The sequence below is a fragment of the Bombina bombina genome, chromosome 4 (assembly GCF_027579735.1).
Source record: "Bombina bombina isolate aBomBom1 chromosome 4, aBomBom1.pri, whole genome shotgun sequence".
Classification (NCBI taxonomy): Eukaryota; Metazoa; Chordata; class Amphibia; order Anura; family Bombinatoridae; genus Bombina; species Bombina bombina.
Window position 1 is genome coordinate 767,586,136 of NC_069502.1, and position 18,951 is coordinate 767,605,086.

The window sequence follows — 18,951 nt, forward strand, 5'->3', positions numbered from 1 at the left end:
CAGGCATTTCTCCCTTGCATTTGCCCATTTCTTTGTAGATAAGAATGTTATTTAGGAAGGATCTTTTGCTACTAGAAAAAAATGGGCTTCTGATTTATGACCATCCTCCTTAAAGGGGAACTACTCTTTACTGGGAAATCCTACCTGGGAAATTAAACCAAGATATAGTACTTACATTATTTTATTACCTTATTCTTGTTAAATTTTGTTTAAATATTTAAATATTTTATTCTTGCTAACGATAATATATAGCCATGTATAACTTTCAGCTAGAAACTAAAGGCTGTTGATTATCTGTCTCATGCTATACCATGCTTAAAAAGTGTGTTCTTTGAAGTGACAATCTCATTTAAATTATTAGTTATTTTTAATTTTCTAGGAGGAACCTGAATTGAAAGCTACTTTTCTTAAGGAAGATCACATAAATGTAATACAACAGCTTGAACAAACTATTGAAGACTTGAGGACTAAACTTGCTGAGCATGAAAAACTCTACATGCAAAAAAATAACTTTTCATCACATGAAAAAGTGGAACAAAATGGAAATAATTCTCAATTGCATAATGCAGAAGACATACTTATATTAAAAAGAAATGTAGAGGGAAAATCCGTACAGACCTCGCCAGTAGAAGAAGTGCCTTCCATTTTAAAGTTGCCACAAACTACGGACACAGTTGCCACAAACAAAAATGCAAAAGTTCTTCCATCATCTTTGGAACTTCAATCACACTTAACCTTCTGTTCTGAAATATCGGTGGTGTTATCACCAAAGCCAAATTCACAGGAGTTTGATACAAGCCAGCTTATGGATAATACTCTACACTGTACAGAAAATGTTCATACCTCTAGCTCTGCAACATTATTGCCAACCAGTAAAATCCCATTTGTCAACTTAGAGTCTGCAAGAATTCCATCCCCTCCACCTCTTCCCGCTAGCATAAATACCCCCTCTCAAATACCATGTAAAACTGATATCCCTACTCCTCCTCCTCCCCCACCTCCATCATTTATTCCCGGTATGGGGATTCCAGCTGCTCCACCTTTTCCCTTACATTCTGGAGACATGCAAAATTCCCTACCTCCGCCACCCCCTCCTCTTCCTGTTGGTATGGGATTTTCATCTCTTCCTCCCCCGCCGCCTCCTCTTCCCTCTTTCCTTAATTCAGGCATTCCACCACCTCCTCCTCCCCCTCCTCTTCCAAATGGTATGGGTTTTTTAAATCCTCCGCCACCACCTCCTCCGCCGCCTCTTCCTCCTGGAATGGGAATATCCCATTTATCTGCTGCCATGGCACTTCCACCTCCACCCCCTCCTCTTCCTCCTGGTATGGGAATATCTCATGCATCTCCTGCCATGGTACCACCACCTCCACCACCTCTTCCACCAGGCATGGGACATATACCTCCAGTACCAGCAGTCAATGGCATGCCTCCCCCACCGCCTCCCCCACCCCCACCTCCTCATCTTGGAATGGGGGTAAGGTCCAATCTACCTTTTATGGGGAACTCCCATCCTCCTCCTCCTCCCCCTCCCCTTCCGCCATTGCCAGCTGCTTTTGGGGGTTCCTCAGAGACTTCATTCATTCCTGGGACAGTTCCCCCACCTCCACCATTTCCTGGTATAGCTCCCGCACCTCATGTTCAAGGATCTATTTTTCCACCATTTGCTTCTGTGCCAACCCATGGTTGTTTGGCACCTCCTCTGCCAGCAGGTTTATATGCATTTGGATTAAGTCAAGAAAAAGGAGTCAGGAAAGCTGCAATTGAACCATCCAGGCCTATGAAACCTCTATACTGGACAAGAATTGAACTACATGCTAAAAGGTAATTTTATAGTCCTGTAATTTTGCCTAGGTTTTGTGATTTATATTACTATATATTTAGTATGACAGAAAGTGACGTGGGAAATGTTTCTCCCTTTTAGGCTTATAAACACATTCAATAAACTAAATCTGTAGAACTAGGGAGAATGGATTCTGATCAAGATATACTGGATGTGGTGTGTGCTTCCAAATATTTTACATTTGCCTATAAATACATATTAACCCCATAAATGTGTATTATGACATATGGTCGTCATCCTGTGGGGGCTTTTAGAGCTAATGATGGTCCCCCTCTGCACTTACCATGTCATGTGAGGTGGCCAAGTGGCCCTGCATCATGAGGGCCATCTAGGAATGCCAGGATATCCCCACCTATGAGCATAGCAATATCACCAAGCTCCAGAAGCTCAGGGCTTCTGCCTGGAGCTTAAGAGAGATGGATGTGGGTAAAAGCATTAAGACCCCTTGATCTTAGTTCACTTTAATCCTTGAAAACCCCAAGACCCACCGTTTGAAAGACGATTGCCTGTTCTTTCAGAGTGTTTCTTGGGGGCATAAAGTATAAGCACAATTTTAAAAAAAATCAAATAAAATTACACTTTTTTTGGACCCTTAAATAAAGTTTAATGGACATGAAGTGGTACCTGCATATTTATAAGAAATGTAAGATTTATAAAGTTGTATAAGTTACCCACATCTTGTAATCTGAAACTATAGGAGATATAACAGGATATGCTCTAAAGGACCAAATAAGTGTAAAGTTGTATAACAGGATGTAGGTTTACCAATATTTTTTAAACAGTATGTCTTTATGTTTAAAGTTACAATCTATTCAGAATTCATGATTCAGATAGGGCATGCAATTTTAAACAACTTTCCAATTTACTTTAAGCCCTTGAAGGCCGCCTCTTATCTCGGGGCATTTTGACATTTTTTCCACAGAGGACGTTAGTTCATGTGTGCCATATAGATAACATTGTGCTCAAGCACATGGAGTTACTTAGCAGTCAGCACTGATTGGCTAAAATGCATGTCTGTCAAAAGAACTAAAATAAGGGGGCAGTCTGCAGAAGCTTAGATACAAGGTAATCACAGAGGTAAAAAATGTATTGATATAACAGTGTTGGTTATGCAAAACTGGGGAATGGGTAATAAAGGGATTATTTATCTTTTTAAACATTAAAAATTCTGGAGTAGATTTTCCCTTTAAGTGACTAAATAAACCATATACAACAAATGACCTTGCACTATCTTTGAGAAAGATTGTAAGATATATATATATATATATATATATATATATATATATATATATATATATATATATATATATATATATATATATATATATATATATATATATATATAGAGAGAGAGAGAGAAGCAAGTAAAATGTGTTCACTCAGTACACTGGGTAAACACAAGTGATACTCTATAGTTGGCGCTAGTCAATATTGTGTAGGGTATAGTGGCAGCTATATAAGACAAGTACTGTTTGAGATGTGTGGTCCCAGTCAGTAAGTGAAAAATGTGTATACAAGGATAGATACAGCGCCTATATATCCATTAAAGTATGGGTGGTATATGGGAATATGAGTGAGAGCTAAGGATAATTAGTTAAGAAATAATAACAATTAAAAGAATATAAAAAAATAGTAAAATAAATAATGCTAAAAAAAATTGATGAATAGATTATGAAACAATGTTCATATGAGTCTTTAGACAATATACAGTCCGTGGTAAATCTTCACATGAAGTTGATATCAGTAAATAGGTGGTATATAATACCCTTACCAGATATTACCTCAATCTAATGAGGTAAGTATGCCGCACTGGGGGTATATACAGATGGTAGAATCTTCTCCTTGTATCCAGATGTGGTGCCTCTTGGGTTTTCGTTAGCCTCCTGGAGTATGCAGGGATGTGTTTCTGGTTGTAGATAGATCCCTTGTACTTCCTTTGTGTTGGTAGTTAGCCTCTTGGAGTACCTTTTCTGTCTTGGTATAAACTTAATAGCCGTTTTAGGCTGTAGTTTGCAGCACTGTGTTGTCCGTGATACAGCTCACCTTACAATCTTAGGTGTAGATTGAAGATACAGGTAAAGCTTTCCTTTTTAGAAAATTATAGTAAGCTCCACAATGGCTAACCTTTCATGACCTGATGATCCTAAGGTTCCGTCCTGCTTACTTGACTGAGGGTCTTGTAGAAATTTTCTTTTTAAACAGAATGAGTATAGTTGCAGCTCAAGCGTTTTAACTAGTGTAGTACGCTTTGCTGGAAGCTGGAGGTGTGCACACACCGTTCACGTGAAGTCCAATTAGGCGATCGGCAGGTGATCTACGCGTTTCGGCTAGATGCCTTTGTCTTGGCAAAGGCATCTAGCCGAAACGCGTAGATCACCTGCCGATTGCCTAATTGGACTTCACGTGAACGGTGTGTGCACACCTCCAGCTTCCAGCAAAGCGTACTACACTAGTTAAAACGCTTGAGCTGCAACTATACTCATTCTGTTTAAAAAGAAAATTTCTACAAGACCCTCAGTCAAGTAAGCAGGACGGAACCTTAGGATCATCAGGTCATGAAAGGTTAGCCATTGTGGAGCTTACTATAATTTTCTAAAAAGGAAAGCTTTACCTGTATCTTCAATCTACACCTAAGATTGTAAGGTGAGCTGTATCACGGACAACACAGTGCTGCAAACTACAGCCTAAAACGGCTATTAAGTTTATACCAAGACAGAAAAGGTACTCCAAGAGGCTAACTACCAACACAAAGGAAGTACAAGGGATCTATCTACAACCAGAAACACATCCCTGCATACTCCAGGAGGCTAACGAAAACCCAAGAGGCACCACATCTGGATACAAGGAGAAGATTCTACCATCTGTATATACCCCCAGTGCGGCATACTTACCTCATTAGATTGAGGTAATATCTGGTAAGGGTATTATATACCACCTATTTACTGATATCAACTTCATGTGAAGATTTACCACGGACTGTATATTGTCTAAAGACTCATATGAACATTGTTTCATAATCTATTCATCAATTTTTTTTAGCATTATTTATTTTACTATTTTTTTATATTCTTTTAATTGTTATTATTTCTTAACTAAATATCCTTAGCTCTCACTCATATTCCCATATACCACCCATACTTTAATGGATATATAGGCGCTGTATCTATCCTTGTATACACACATATATATATATATATATATATATATATATATATATATATATATATATATATATATATATATATATATATATATATATATATATATTTGTGCTCCTAAGTTTACATACCCTGGCAGAATTTATGATTTCTTGGCCATTTTTCAGAGAATATGAATGATAACACAAAAACTCATGGTTAGTGTTTGGCTGAAGCCATTTATTATCAATCAACTGTGTTTACTCTTTTTAAATCATAATGACAACAGAAACTACCCAAATGACCCTGATCAAAAGTTTACATACCCTGGTGATTTTGGCCTGATAACATGCACACACGTTAACACAAAGGGGTTTGAATGGCTATTAAAGGTATCCATTCTCACCCGTGATCTGTTTTCTTGTAATTAGTGTGTGTATATAAAAGGTCAATGAGTTTCTGGACTCCTGACAGACCCTTGCATCTTTCATCCAGTGCTGCACTGACGATTCTGAGTCATGGGGAAAGCAAAAGAATTGTCAAAGGATCTGTGGGAAAAAGGTAGTTGAACTGTATAAAACAGGAAAGGGATATAAAAAGATATCCAAGGAATTGAGAATGCAAATCAGCAGTGTTCAAACTCTAATAAAGAAGTGGAAAATGAGGGGTTCTGTTGAAACCAAACCACGGTCAGGTAGACCAACTAAAATTTCAGCCACAACTGCCAGGAAAATTGTTCGGAATGCAAAGACAAACCCACAAATAACTTCAGGGGAAATACAGGACATGTGGTGTGGCTGTTTCAAGATGCACAATAAGGAGGCACTTGAAGAAAGATTGGCTGCATGGTCGAGTCGCCAGAAGAAAGCCATTACTACGCAAATGCCACAAAGTATCCCACTTACAATACGCCAAACAGCACAGAGACAAGCCTCAAACCTTCTGGCACAAAGTCATTTGGAGTGATGAGACCAAAATTGAGCTTTTTGGCCACAACCATAAACGCTTCATTTGGAGAGGAGTCAACAAGGCCTATGATGAAAGGTCATCATTCCTACTGTTAAACACGGAGGTGTATCGCTGATGTTTTGGGGATGTGTGAGCTACAAAGGCACAGGAAATTTGGTCAGAATTGATGGCAAGATGAATGCAGTATGTTATCAAACAGAACGCCTCATTTTCCACTTCTTGATTAGAGTTTGAACACTGCTGATTTGCATTCTCAATTCCTTGGATATCTTTTTATATCCCTTTCCTGTTTTATACAGTTCAACTACCTTTTTCCCACAGATCCTTTGACAATTCTTTTTCTTTCCCCATGACTCAGAATCCAGAAACGTCAGTGCAGCACTGGATGAAAGATGCAAGGGTCTGTCAGGAGTCCAGAAACTCGTGGACCTTTTATACACACACACTAATTACAAGTAAACAGATCACAGGTGAGGATGGTTACCTTTAATAGCCATTCAAACCCCTTTGTGTCAACTTGTGTGCATGTTATCAGGCCAAAATCACCAGGGTATGTAAACTTTTGATCAGGGTCATTTGGGTAGTTTCTGCTGTCATTATGATTTAAAAAGAGTAAACAGTTGATTGATAATAAATGGCTTCAGCCAAATACTAACCATGAGTAAAAGAAAAGTTTTTGTGTTATCATTCATATTCTCTGAAAAATGGCCAAGAAATCATAAATTCTGCCAGGGTATGTAAACTTATGAGCACAACTGTATATATAAATATCTCTGGCGCTAGATTACTGCTAAGGCTCGTATTGAGCTCATCGCACAAATTATATTAGTTATGTTATTATATGAAAAAGCTATTGTAAAGGGTGCGATATCAGGGAAAGTATATTTATGTGACTGCAACCCTAAAGTATACTATAATGTATGTGAGCCAGAGGACCCTGCTTTTACTATGTATGAAAGGGACACACAAAGAACAGCTATATAGAGAAACCCATGTTTAACCTTAACAGACCACCCCTGGCCGCAGGTGTCTCAGCAGCACAGGGCAAAGGATAATACTGTATCCTCAAACTGGATCAACTAGGTTGACATTATAGAGTTATTATAAGTATGAAAAAATATCAAAAAGTCAGTACTACACCCAAGTGTAACTATATGGTGTTACTCAAAGAGCTAATGATCACATTTAACTATGGTCAGTAAAACAGTCATAACCATAAAAATAAATAAAAAATATTGCAGCTTTCCACTTGTCTAAGTATTCTATGCTATTGGTAAGTTGAGCAAAACACAACTCGAGTAGCCTCCAAAGTGAATACAAAATATCCCAATGTGTGTGGATGATAAAAGATAGGAGTGCATCCTAGTGTTGACTGTTTTACCTGGGTGACCAGGGGGCACCGAGGTTTAGAACAATGGCTGCTGTCAGAGGCCTCAGAGGCCCAGTTCAAAGCTCAGATATCATAAAAACACCAGTATGGCTATCAATCTGTTGTGTGTAATAACATAATTGTTGCTATTGAAAGCTTCACTGGATGTTTCATAGCGAACCTAGATAATCGGAGGATTGTTTAGACTTTACCCAGAACTACTGATTTTGTAACCATGCATGGGTGCCTGGACCCCCCCCCCCCCCCCCCATGTACTAATTTTTTTAATGACAGCGTCTCTAGGCGCACAAACAATTTTCGAGACCCTGAAGACCACTTGTTTTAAAGCCCAGAAGCACCTCTTTAACTAAAATCCCCTATATAAGTTCTAATAATATTGGTGATTACCTGCTGTGAATAAATGTGTAATTATTTGAGTAAATTCTCATGGGAGCCACTAGGTGCACATCCGTTATTACTATATCCAAAGGACCTTATTTATGAGGATAACCCCTTTTAGTCTTTTGATTATCGAGTTTATAAAAAACACAGTTGGTTACAACCTCGTTTATTTAAAGTGCCATAAAACAGGTTGAGATCTGTGCATATTGTAAAAGGGCTAATTAATTAAAAATAATTTGCATAAAAAAAGTTTAAAAATTGCTTGCATTTTTTTTTAATTCCTTTTATTGAAGAGTGTTTGGCATATTACATGTAAACACATACAGCAAAACATTTGATAAGTTGGAGTATTAAATAGGAACATATACGAGTATAAAAACATGTATGTTGCATATATTTACCAAGGTCTACTCCCTGTCTATTGCCCAAACACTCTCATTTTTATTGTTAAACTACTAAATTAAACAAAAACAAAACAAGTCCCAAATAGGTCCGGTAGAACGTGAGCGGCCATCTTAATTGGACACACTCTCAATTGGATATTTCACAAGATATGTATAAATGATATATGAAAATGGGTATGCTACTCAGAATAGACATAGTTGCAGTTTCAGGTCAATTCCCTGTAAGTGGGTGGGCGTTAAATAGGAATTCGCTGAAATGACGTACCTGTCTAGGTGTGCCTGAGAGAAATAATAGTAACGGGGTCAACTTGTTAAATGTTGAAATGTACCACTAGGCAAACTATTTCCAAGACAGAGGGGACCCAGGATAAGTGAGCAACTGTCTCAGTGAAAAAGATTTGTATTTTCACACTGGATCCCTAAAGGATATTGATGATGTATGGGGCTAATAAAAAAAATAAGACATATGTAGCTAAAAATAAAGACAACGTGCTATTTGTGGGTAGGTATTCCTGGTTATACACAAAAGCATTGCGGTCACTAACATTAATAGGCAAAATAGGAAGAAAAAGCCACAAATATTAAATATCTTAAATGCAAAGAATAAGGCAGTTAACAGCTACAAGTTAAAAGGCATTATACGAGCAGATAGAAATCAACAAATGTAATTCTCAAGGTAGAGAATAAGTAGGCTGTGCGGTAGGCCAGTTATTAAAAAGGAAACATTTGATAACCGGTGTAGGCTCCACTCCAGCAGCCTCCGGTAAGGAGGATTGTAAAGAAAAAAGGCAACAAATCCGCACATGTCTCTTCGTACTTGAATTAGTCTATCGGGAACAGCAAAGTGGGACAAAGAGAAAATCCTCCCCCCCAAAAAAACAGTATAGCAGAAACCACGGACTCAAATAATAAAAGCCAACAGGGCTAAAACTGATAGTAAACAGTCTCCGGTATGATTCTTTCCAAATTTCTCGAAACACCAGCTGTAATATTAGATATTGAAGTGTTATCAGCTCATAAAGCTATCTCAATACTCAGCCAGCCGTTACATAGAACTGTAACATTAAACAGATTACCCGACCCCAACACGGGATGGAGTGTAAAATCCATGCCTCAGAAGAACGCAGCTTGTTTGCGGAAGGAAAAGGAGCTGCCTTGCAGCGGGAATTGGATACAGCAGTGCATCAAAGGGACAGCTGCCACGTCCCGAGTCCAACTTCAGAGGTTGCAAAGATGTAGTATCCTGCAGTGGATCAAATGCAACTGCGGCTTATCTGCTCTGCTGTGTACCTCCCCGTGTGTAGGACTCGGATTGAATATCGGTAGTCTCGGGAGCTGTGGCGCTGTTCTTCTCTGCCTGACCAAGACATTGTTCAGCTGTGCCGTCAGGGCACAATGAAGAGTTGGTGACATGAGAGCAGGATTGAAAAGGATTCCAGACATAGACTGTGGAGCCGTTAGAACCCATATTTTCACTGAGTGTTAAGAATCCTGAGACTTGATGTGTTTCTTTAGGAGTATGTTTGGGGTGAGTCAATACATGGAAGACATTCGTGTCATTAGTTATCCCCGCTTCCAATATGACCGGGTAATTCGGTTGAGATATAAGGATAGGGGAGTGTGGCTCCTCCATCCGTGCTATCATGTCGGTATCCAAAGTGTTCGCTTTCAGTTTAGTTAGTGAGATGATCTGAGGTTCAATTGGACAAATAGGAGAGATTTTATGTTTAAATGGTTTTTTATTGAGGCAATCAAGAAAAGTTACATGAAGGGAGGCAGGTAAAAGCCTTTACATCGTAGTTTTTACATAACACCCTGGATATAAGGTTAAGTTAGAGAGTCACGTCATAAAGAATTGAATGAGGTAGTATCAAGCTTTAAATGGACTTAGAGTCTCTTTACACATCCAAAGGCTTCATGAGAAAAAAAAAAGGCTATCTGAACATTAATGTTCTGCCTGCTATTTACAGTTTAAATAAACAACAGTAAAACAGAATTATTTAACCATATATTGTAAAACGTACAACTCAGAATTAATTAGGGTTAAGTTGTCTGACGTCTAGCCAGAGGTATGATTGTTGGGAGTCTATGTGGAGTGATAGGTTACAAAATGTGTACCGGTGAGGTGAAGAGGGAGTGTACACCATGAAAGACTCCAGGTTGGACTGACCTGTGTTTGTTTCGGAATGGTGGGTTATAAAACTGGTGACAAAGGGGGGGAAGGGGTATGGGGGGTGATTTTTACTTGAGCGATAGTTCTGTAAGCTTTCATGTTAGTCTGGGAATAGGAGAGATTTTAGGGTGCTCAGGTGCGCAAAGCTCTCGCATTTCACAGAGAAGTTCCCCCATAGCTGCTGTTAGGGAATCCAATAGTGGCGCAAAGACATCAATTAGGGCTTTGGTGATGTGCGCCATCCTGTTTATCAGAGTGAGCATGTCTGAAGGTCAAAAAGTGTAATTTGACTTTTTAATGCTATCTCGGTGGCAAGGAGTTGTAATATCCTGATCCTGTAAGTTTTCGGGGCACACTTATTGCCAAGGGAGGTCTGGATGTCTTAAGATTCTGCCACAGTGCTTTTATGAGCAAGTTTCAATCACGGAGCAGTGTGAAGCTGTGGCCATCTTGGTGAGCCGGAAGTCCTCGCTTACAAGTATTTTAAATAGTTTTCAAAAATAAGCAAAAATACTTAAATAGCCATGCTGTCTGGAGAAGTCTACTGCACAAATAGCAGGCCCAACACATATGTGCACCTGGCAGTTAGGGCTTGTAAACACTGTTTGTAGTTTAAAAAAAACAAACATATAAAATTCAAACCATACAGTGTTAAAAACTGGTGGGTATACAAAATCTGTATCCCCAAATATGCAACGTGTTTGTCAGCAGTTATGCTGTTTCCTCAGGCATAACAAACCCTATACTGATGCACTTATTTAAATGATATCCTTCAGGTTTTCATCGTTATTCCAATAGGATATATGTACATATGATTTTATCTGTGAAAAAGCTTTGTATACAAGGATTAATTAGTTGGGATTGAGTGATTGAATTATATAATGTAGACATATTTTAGATCTAACACTTTTTTGAAACTGACTGTTTGACACAACAGTCAAAGACTGTTAGTGATTAGATGACATGTTCATTACACCTGTGCTCTCAGAATCTGATTAGTTAGGATAGCATTTAAATAAGTGCATCAGTATAGGGTTTGTTATGCCTGAGGAAACAGCGTAACTGATGAGAAACAAGTTGCATATCTGGGGGTACAGACTTTGTATACCCACCACTGTATTGTTTGAATATTATATGGTTTTAATAAATAATTTTTTATGCTCTATGGAAATGTGAGTGAGTGTTTGACATCTGATTTGTCTAGTTGGTGACTGATACACACGAGGCACCTCTCTTATATATGCTAGATGCTGTTGTTTTATTCCACTACATTTTTGTGAAGAGGAGTGCAGCCACTGTGATCCAGAAATTGCTACAGGAAATTTAACCCCTGATGAACTGACAATATATGGGAGTCCAGGAACTTTAACCCCTGATGAACTGACAAAATATGGGAGTTCAGTATATCCTGTGACTAGGGTTATTGTTGTGTATCATCTGTATATACTTTGTTTCACCTTGTATGTTTTATGTATTCTATCGTTAAGCGCCCCCTATAGAGCCATTTTTATAGTTCTTGTTGAATTACAAATTGTGAACAAGTCACAGTTTAATGATAATCTCCTAGGGAAATAAGGTGTAGGCAACACCTTCTCAAAGATAAACATGGTAATAAAAATAAAAACCTAAATAATGAAAAGTGTAACCGCTTATATTTCAGTACTAGGTTCAGTAGACAGTTTGGAACTATTAGAATCATTATAGAAGAAAACCTGGCCATACTACTATTAGATAGGGGAAATCAAACGTCGGCTCCTTGCCCAATATGCTTAGAGGAATATGGCTGCACCTCACTGACGAGGCCCATAGAAGACTAAAACGCCCATCTGTGGTTGCCATGTTCCTTTTTCAGAGGATAATTGCCTGGTATTTCAGGGCTGGACTGACCCTACTAGGGGGGATCAGACTGATATACTTCAGGAACGTTTTCCTCTGTGAAAAACACAATTAGGCTAAAAGAGGCTGCTCCTTGGTGTCCTATTATTCACTACTTTCTTTCTTAATTAATATAATTGATTTGTCCCACATAATTATCTACTTGTATACCTACATATACTATATTAATATTTTAAAAATACAGATATATCCAATGTAAAAATATTACGTCAAATGCTATACCAGGGCAGTTATTGTACCAAGGCAATTAAAGACAAATAAGGTGCTGACCTTAATTTTATGTGAGAATCTGTGGTTGGAAAGAGAAAAAAACATAATTTATGTAAGAACTTACCTGATAAATTCATTTCTTTCATATTAACAAGAGTCCATGAGCTAGTGACGTATGGGATATACATTCCTACCAGGAGGGGCAAAGTTTCCCAAACCTTAAAATGCCTATAAATACACCCCTCACCACACCCACAAATCAGTTTAACGAATAGCCAAGAAGTGGGGTGATAAGAAAAAAAGTGCGAAGCATATAAAATAAGGAATTGGAATAATTGTGCTTTATACAAAAAAATCATAACCACCACAAAAAAGGGTGGGCCTCATGGACTCTTGTTAATATGAAAGAAATGAATTTATCAGGTAAGTTCTTACATAAATTATGTTTTCTTTCATGTAATTAACAAGAGTCCATGAGCTAGTGACGTATGGGATAATGACTACCCAAGATGTGGATCTTTCCACACAAGAGTCACTAGAGAGGGAGGGATAAAATAAAGACAGCCAATTCCTGCTGAAAATAATCCACACCCAAAATAAAGTTTAACGAAAAACATAAGCAGAAGATTCAAACTGAAACCGCTGCCTGAAGAACTTTTCTACCAAAAACTGCTTCAGAAGAAGAAAATACATCAAAATGGTAGAATTTAGTAAAAGTATGCAAAGAGGACCAAGTTGCTGCTTTGCAGATCTGGTCAACCGAAGCTTCATTCCTAAACGCCCAGGAAGTAGATACTGACCTAGTAGAATGAGCTGTAATTCTCTGAGGCGGAATTTTACCCGACTCAACATAGGCAAGATGAATTAAAGATTTCAACCAAGATGCCAAAGAAATGGCAGAAGTTTTCTGGCCTTTCCTAGAACCGGAAAAGATAACAAATAGACTAGAAGTCTTACGGAAAGATTTCGTAGCTTCAACATAATATTTCAAAGCTCTAACAACATCCAAAGAATGCAACGATTTCTCCTTAGAATTCTTAGGATTAGGACATAATGAAGGAACCACAATTTCTCTACTAATGTTGTTGGAATTCACAACTTTAGGTAAAAATTCAAAAGAAGTTCGCAACACCGCCTTATCCTGATGAAAAATCAGAAAAGGAGACTCACAAGAAAGAGCAGATAATTCAGAAACTCTTCTAGCAGAAGAGATGGCCAAAAGGAACAAAACTTTCCAAGAAAGTAATTTAATGTCCAATGAATGCATAGGTTCAAACGGAGGAGCTTGAAGAGCTCCCAGAACCAAATTCAAACTCCATGGAGGAGAAATTGACTTAATGACAGGTTTTATACGAACCAAAGCTTGTACAAAACAATGAATATCAGGAAGAATAGCAATCTTTCTGTGAAAAAGAACAGAAAGAGCGGAGATTTGTCCTTTCAAAGAACTTGCGGACAAACCCTTATCTAAACCATCCTGAAGAAACTGTAAAATTCTCGGTATTCTAAAAGAATGCCAAGAAAAATGATGAGAAAGACACCAAGAATCAATCGTTCAATCTCCATACCTTTAAATTTAAGGATTTCAGATCCGGATGGAAAAAAGGACCTTGCGACAGAAGGTCTGGTCTTAACGGAAGAGTCCATGGTTGGCAAGATGCCATCCGGACAAGATCCGCATACCAAAACCTGTGAGGCCATGCCGGAGCTATTAGCAGAACAAACGAGCATTCCCTCAGAATCTTGGAGATTACTCTTGGAAGAAGAACTAGAGGCGGAAAGATATAGGCAGGATGATACTTCCAAGGAAGTGATAATGCATCCACTGCCTCTGCCTGAGGATCCCGGGATCTGGACAGATACCTGGGAAGTTTCTTGTTTAGATGAGAGGCCATCAGATCTATCTCTGGGAGCCCCCACATTTGAACAATCTGAAGAAATACCTCTGGGTGAAGAGACCATTCGCCCGGATGCAACGTTTGGCGACTGAGATAATCCGCTTCCCAATTGTCTACACCTGGGATATGAACCGCAGAGATTAGACAGGAGCTGGATTCCGCCCAAACCAAAATTCGAGATACTTCTTTCATAGCCAGAGGACTGTGAGTCCCTCCTTGATGATTGATGTATGCCACAGTTGTGACATTGTCTGTCTGAAAACAAATGAACGATTCTCTCTTCAGAAGAGGCCAAAACTGAAGAGCTCTGAAAATTGCACGGAGTTCCAAAATATTGATCGGTAATCTCACCTCCTGAGATTCCCAAACTCCTTGTGCCGTCAGAGATCCCCACACAGCTCCCCAACCTGTGAGACTTGCATCTGTTGAAATTACAGTCCAGGTCGGAAGAACAAAAGAAGCCCCCTGAATTAAACGATGGTGATCTGTCCACCACGTTAGAGAGTGTCGAACAATCGGATTTAAAGATATTAATTGATATATCTTCGTGTAATCCCTGCACCATTGGTTCAGCATACAGAGCTGAAGGGGTCGCATGTGAAAACGAGCAAAGGGGATCGCGTCCGATGCAGCAGTCATAAGACCTAGAATTTCCATGCATAAGGCTACCGAAGGGAATGATTGAGACTGAAGGTTTCGACAAGCTGTAATCAATTTTAGACGTCTCTTGTCTGTTAAAGACAGAGTCATGGACACTGAATCTATCTGGAAACCCAGAAAGGTTACCCTTGTTTGAGGAATCAAAGAACTTTTTGGTAAATTGATCCTCCAACCATGATCTTGAAGAAACAACACAAGTCGATTCGTATGAGACTCTGCTAAATGTAAAGACTGAGCAAGTACCAAGATATCGTCCAAATAAGGAAATACCACAATACCCTGTTCTCTGATTACAGACAGAAGGGCACCGAGAATCTTTGTGAAAATTCTTGGAGCTGTAGCAAGGCCAAACGGTAGAGCCACAAATTGGTAATGCTTGTCTAGAAAAGAGAATCTCAGGAACTGATAATGATCTGGATGAATCGGAATATGCAGATATGCATCCTGTAAATCTATTGTGGACATATAATTCCCTTGCTGAACAAAAGGCAATATAGTCCTTACAGTTACCATCTTGAACGTTGGTATCCTTACATAACGATTCAATAATTTTAGATCCAGAACTGGTCTGAAGGAATTCTCCTTCTTTGGTACAATGAAGAGATTTGAATAAAACCCCATCCCCTGTTCCGGAACTGGAACTGGCATAATTACTCCAGCCAACTCTAGATCTGAAACACAATTCAGAAATGCTTGAGCTTTCACTGGATTTACTGGGACACGGGAAAGAAAAAATCTCTTTGCAGGAGGTCTCATCTTGAAACCAATTCTGTACCCTTCTGAAACAATGTTCTGAATCCAAAGATTGTGAACAGAATTGATCCAAATTTCTTTGAAAAAACGTAACCTGCCCCCTACCAGCTGAACTGGAATGAGGGCCGTACCTTCATGTGAACTTAGAAGCAGGCTTTGCCTTTCTAGCAGGCTTGGATTTATTCCAGACTGGAGATGGTTTCCAAACTGAAACTGCTCCTGAGGACGAAGGATCAGGCTTTTGTTCTTTGTTGAAACGAAAGGAACGAAAACGATTGTTAGAACTGTTTTTACCTTTAGATTTTTTATCCTGTGGTAAAAAAGTTCCTTTCCCACCAGTAACAGTTGAAATAATAGAATCCAACTGAGAACCAAATAATTTGTTTCCCTGGAAAGAAATGGAAAGTAGAGTTGATTTAGAAGCCATATCAGCATTCCAAGTCTTAAGCCATAAAGCTCTTCTGGCTAAGATAGCCAGAGACATAAACCTAACATCAACTCTAATAATATCAAAAATGGCATCACAGATAAAATTATTAGCATGCTGGAGAAGAATAATAATATCATGAGAATCACGATTTGTTACTTGTTGCGCTAGAGTTTCCAACCAAAAAGTTGAAGCTGCAGCAACATCAGCCAATGATATAGCAGGTCTAAGAAGATTACCTGAACACAGATAAGCTTTTCTTAGAAAAGATTCAATTTTTCTATCTAAAGGATCCTTAAACGAGGTACCATCTGACGTAGGAATGGTAGTACGTTTAGCAAGGGTAGAAATAGCCCCATCAACTTTAGGGATTTTGTCCCAAAATTCTAACCTGTCATGCGGAACAGGATATAATTGCTTAAAACGTTTAGAAGGAGTAAATGAATTACCCAATTTATCCCATTCTTTGGAAATTACTGCAGAAATAGCATTAGGAACAGGAAAAACTTCTGGAATAACCGCAGGAGCTTTAAAAACCTTATCCAAACGTATAGAATTAGTATCAAGAGGACTAGAATCCTCTATTTCTAAAGCAATTAGTACTTCTTTAAGTAAAGAGCGAATAAATTCCATCTTAAATAAATATGAAGATTTATCAGCATCAATCTCTGAGATAGAATCCTCTGAACCAGAAGAGTCCAAAGAATCAGAATGATGGTGTTCATTTAAAAATTCATCTGTAGAGAGAGAAGATTTAAAAGACTTTTTACGTTTACTAGAAGGAGAAATAACAGACAAAGCCTTCTTTATAGATTCAGAAACAAAATCTCTTATGTTATCAGGAACATTCTGCACCTTAGATGTTGAGGGAACTGCAACAGGCAATGGTACATTACTAAAGGAAATATTATCTGCTTTAACAAGTTTGTCATGACAATTATTACAAACAACAGCTGGAGGAATAGCTACCAAAAGTTTACAGCAGATACACTTAGCTTTGGTAGATCCAGCAGGCAGTGATTTTCCTGTAGTATCTTCTGGCTCAGATGCAACGTGAGACATCTTGCAATATGTAAGAGAAAAAACAACATATAAAGCAAAATAGATCAAATTCCTTATAAGACAGTTTCAGGAATGGGAAAGAATGCCAAATATCAAGCTTCTAGCAACCAGAAGCAAATGAAAAATGAGACTGAAATAATGTGGAGACAAAAGCGACGCCCATATTTTTTAGCGCCAAATAAGACGCCCACATTATTTGGCGCCTAAATGCTTTTGGCGCCAAAAATGACGCCACATCCGGAACGCCGACATTTTTGGCGCAAAATAACGTCAAAAAATGACGCAACTTCCGGCGACACGTATGACGCCGGAAACGGAAAAGAATTTTTGCGCCAAAAAAGTCCGCGCCAAGAATGACGCAATAAAATGAAGCATTTTCAGCCCCCGCGAGCCTAACAGCCCACAGGGAAAAAAGTCAAATTTTTAAGGTAAGAAAAATATGATAATTCAATGCATAATCCCAAATATGAAACTGACTGTCTGAAAATAAGGAAAGTTGAACATTCTGAGTCAAGGCAAATAAATGTTTGAATACATATATTTAGAACTTTATAAATAAAGTGCCCAACCATAGCTTAGAGTGTCACAGAAAATAAGACTTACTTACCCCAGGACACTCATCTACATGTTTGTAGAAAGCCAAACCAGTACTGAAACGAGAATCAGTAGAGGTAATGGTAAATATAAGAGTATATCGTCGATCTGAAAAGGGAGGTAAGAGATGAATCTCTACGACCGATAACAGAGAACCTTATGAAATAGACCCCGTAGAAGGAGATCACTGCATTCAATAGGCAATACTCTCTTCACATCCCTCTGACATTCACTGCACGCTGAGAGGAAAACCGGGCTCCAACTTGCTGCGGAGCGCATATCAACGTAGAATCTAGCACAAACTTACTTCACCACCTCCCTTGGAGGCAAAGTTTGTAAAACTGATTTGTGGGTGTGGTGAGGGGTGTATTTATAGGCATTTTAAGGTTTGGGAAACTTTGCCCCTCCTGGTAGGAATGTATATCCCATACGTCACTAGCTCATGGACTCTTGTTAATTACATGAAAGAAAAATATTATTCAGACAAATGTATTGGGTCATATCTTGAATTAAGACCACCCCTTAAGGCTACATATATTTTTTTCAATAATATTCCAAATAAATGTCAACTTTTCTGTCATGATTTTATATAAAATGTTTAGTTAAAGGGGTACTGATTTCTCTACCCTTATCTTTACTCTTTGCCTCAGTTGTAATGTTTGAAATGTGTTCTCGAATTCTATTTCTTCTCTGGTTGTTTTTCCAACATACTGTAAGTGACACTGTGTGCATGTAATAAGATACAAGTCAGCAAAATATGTAATACAGTTCAAACATGATCTGTTTTTAAATACTTCTCCAGTAACTTCTGAAATAAAATGTTGACTAGTTTTAACATATTTACAAGCTTTAAAACGTCTAAATGAGCACCTATAAGTGACTAAGCTTGTTAGCCAAGAGCTCTTCTCATTTTTTTAAGAACTGTCAGAGAGACAAAGGATTTGTTGTCAGTCTGTTCTTTTTTTGCTTCTAAAAAAGGGCAGACACTTTCTGCTTTGGCTTTTTGGTTGAGGCTTTTGATTCAAAGAGCTTATTTGGAGGTGGATCAATCTCCAACTTGTCGCTTCATTGCCCTTTTGATCAGTTACTTTTAAATGGGCCTTTAGAATGAAGCTTTTGTTTATCAGACTTGCAAGAGGCTTTTTGGTCTTTGC

The 18,951-nt window shown here is 38.4% G+C and overlaps 1 protein-coding gene across 1 annotated transcript in view; it reads left to right on the forward strand.

Annotated features, from left to right (window-relative positions):
• The window catches only part of LOC128657840 (formin-2-like), a 213,456-nt gene that overhangs the window by 102,818 nt on the left and 91,687 nt on the right, over positions 1–18,951 (forward strand). Inside the window, exons 5-6 of the mRNA XM_053712262.1 lie at positions 380–1,340; positions 1,404–1,824. Coding sequence (XP_053568237.1) covers positions 380–1,340; positions 1,404–1,824 — 1,382 coding nt within the window. The remainder of the gene's footprint in view (positions 1–379; positions 1,341–1,403; positions 1,825–18,951) is intronic.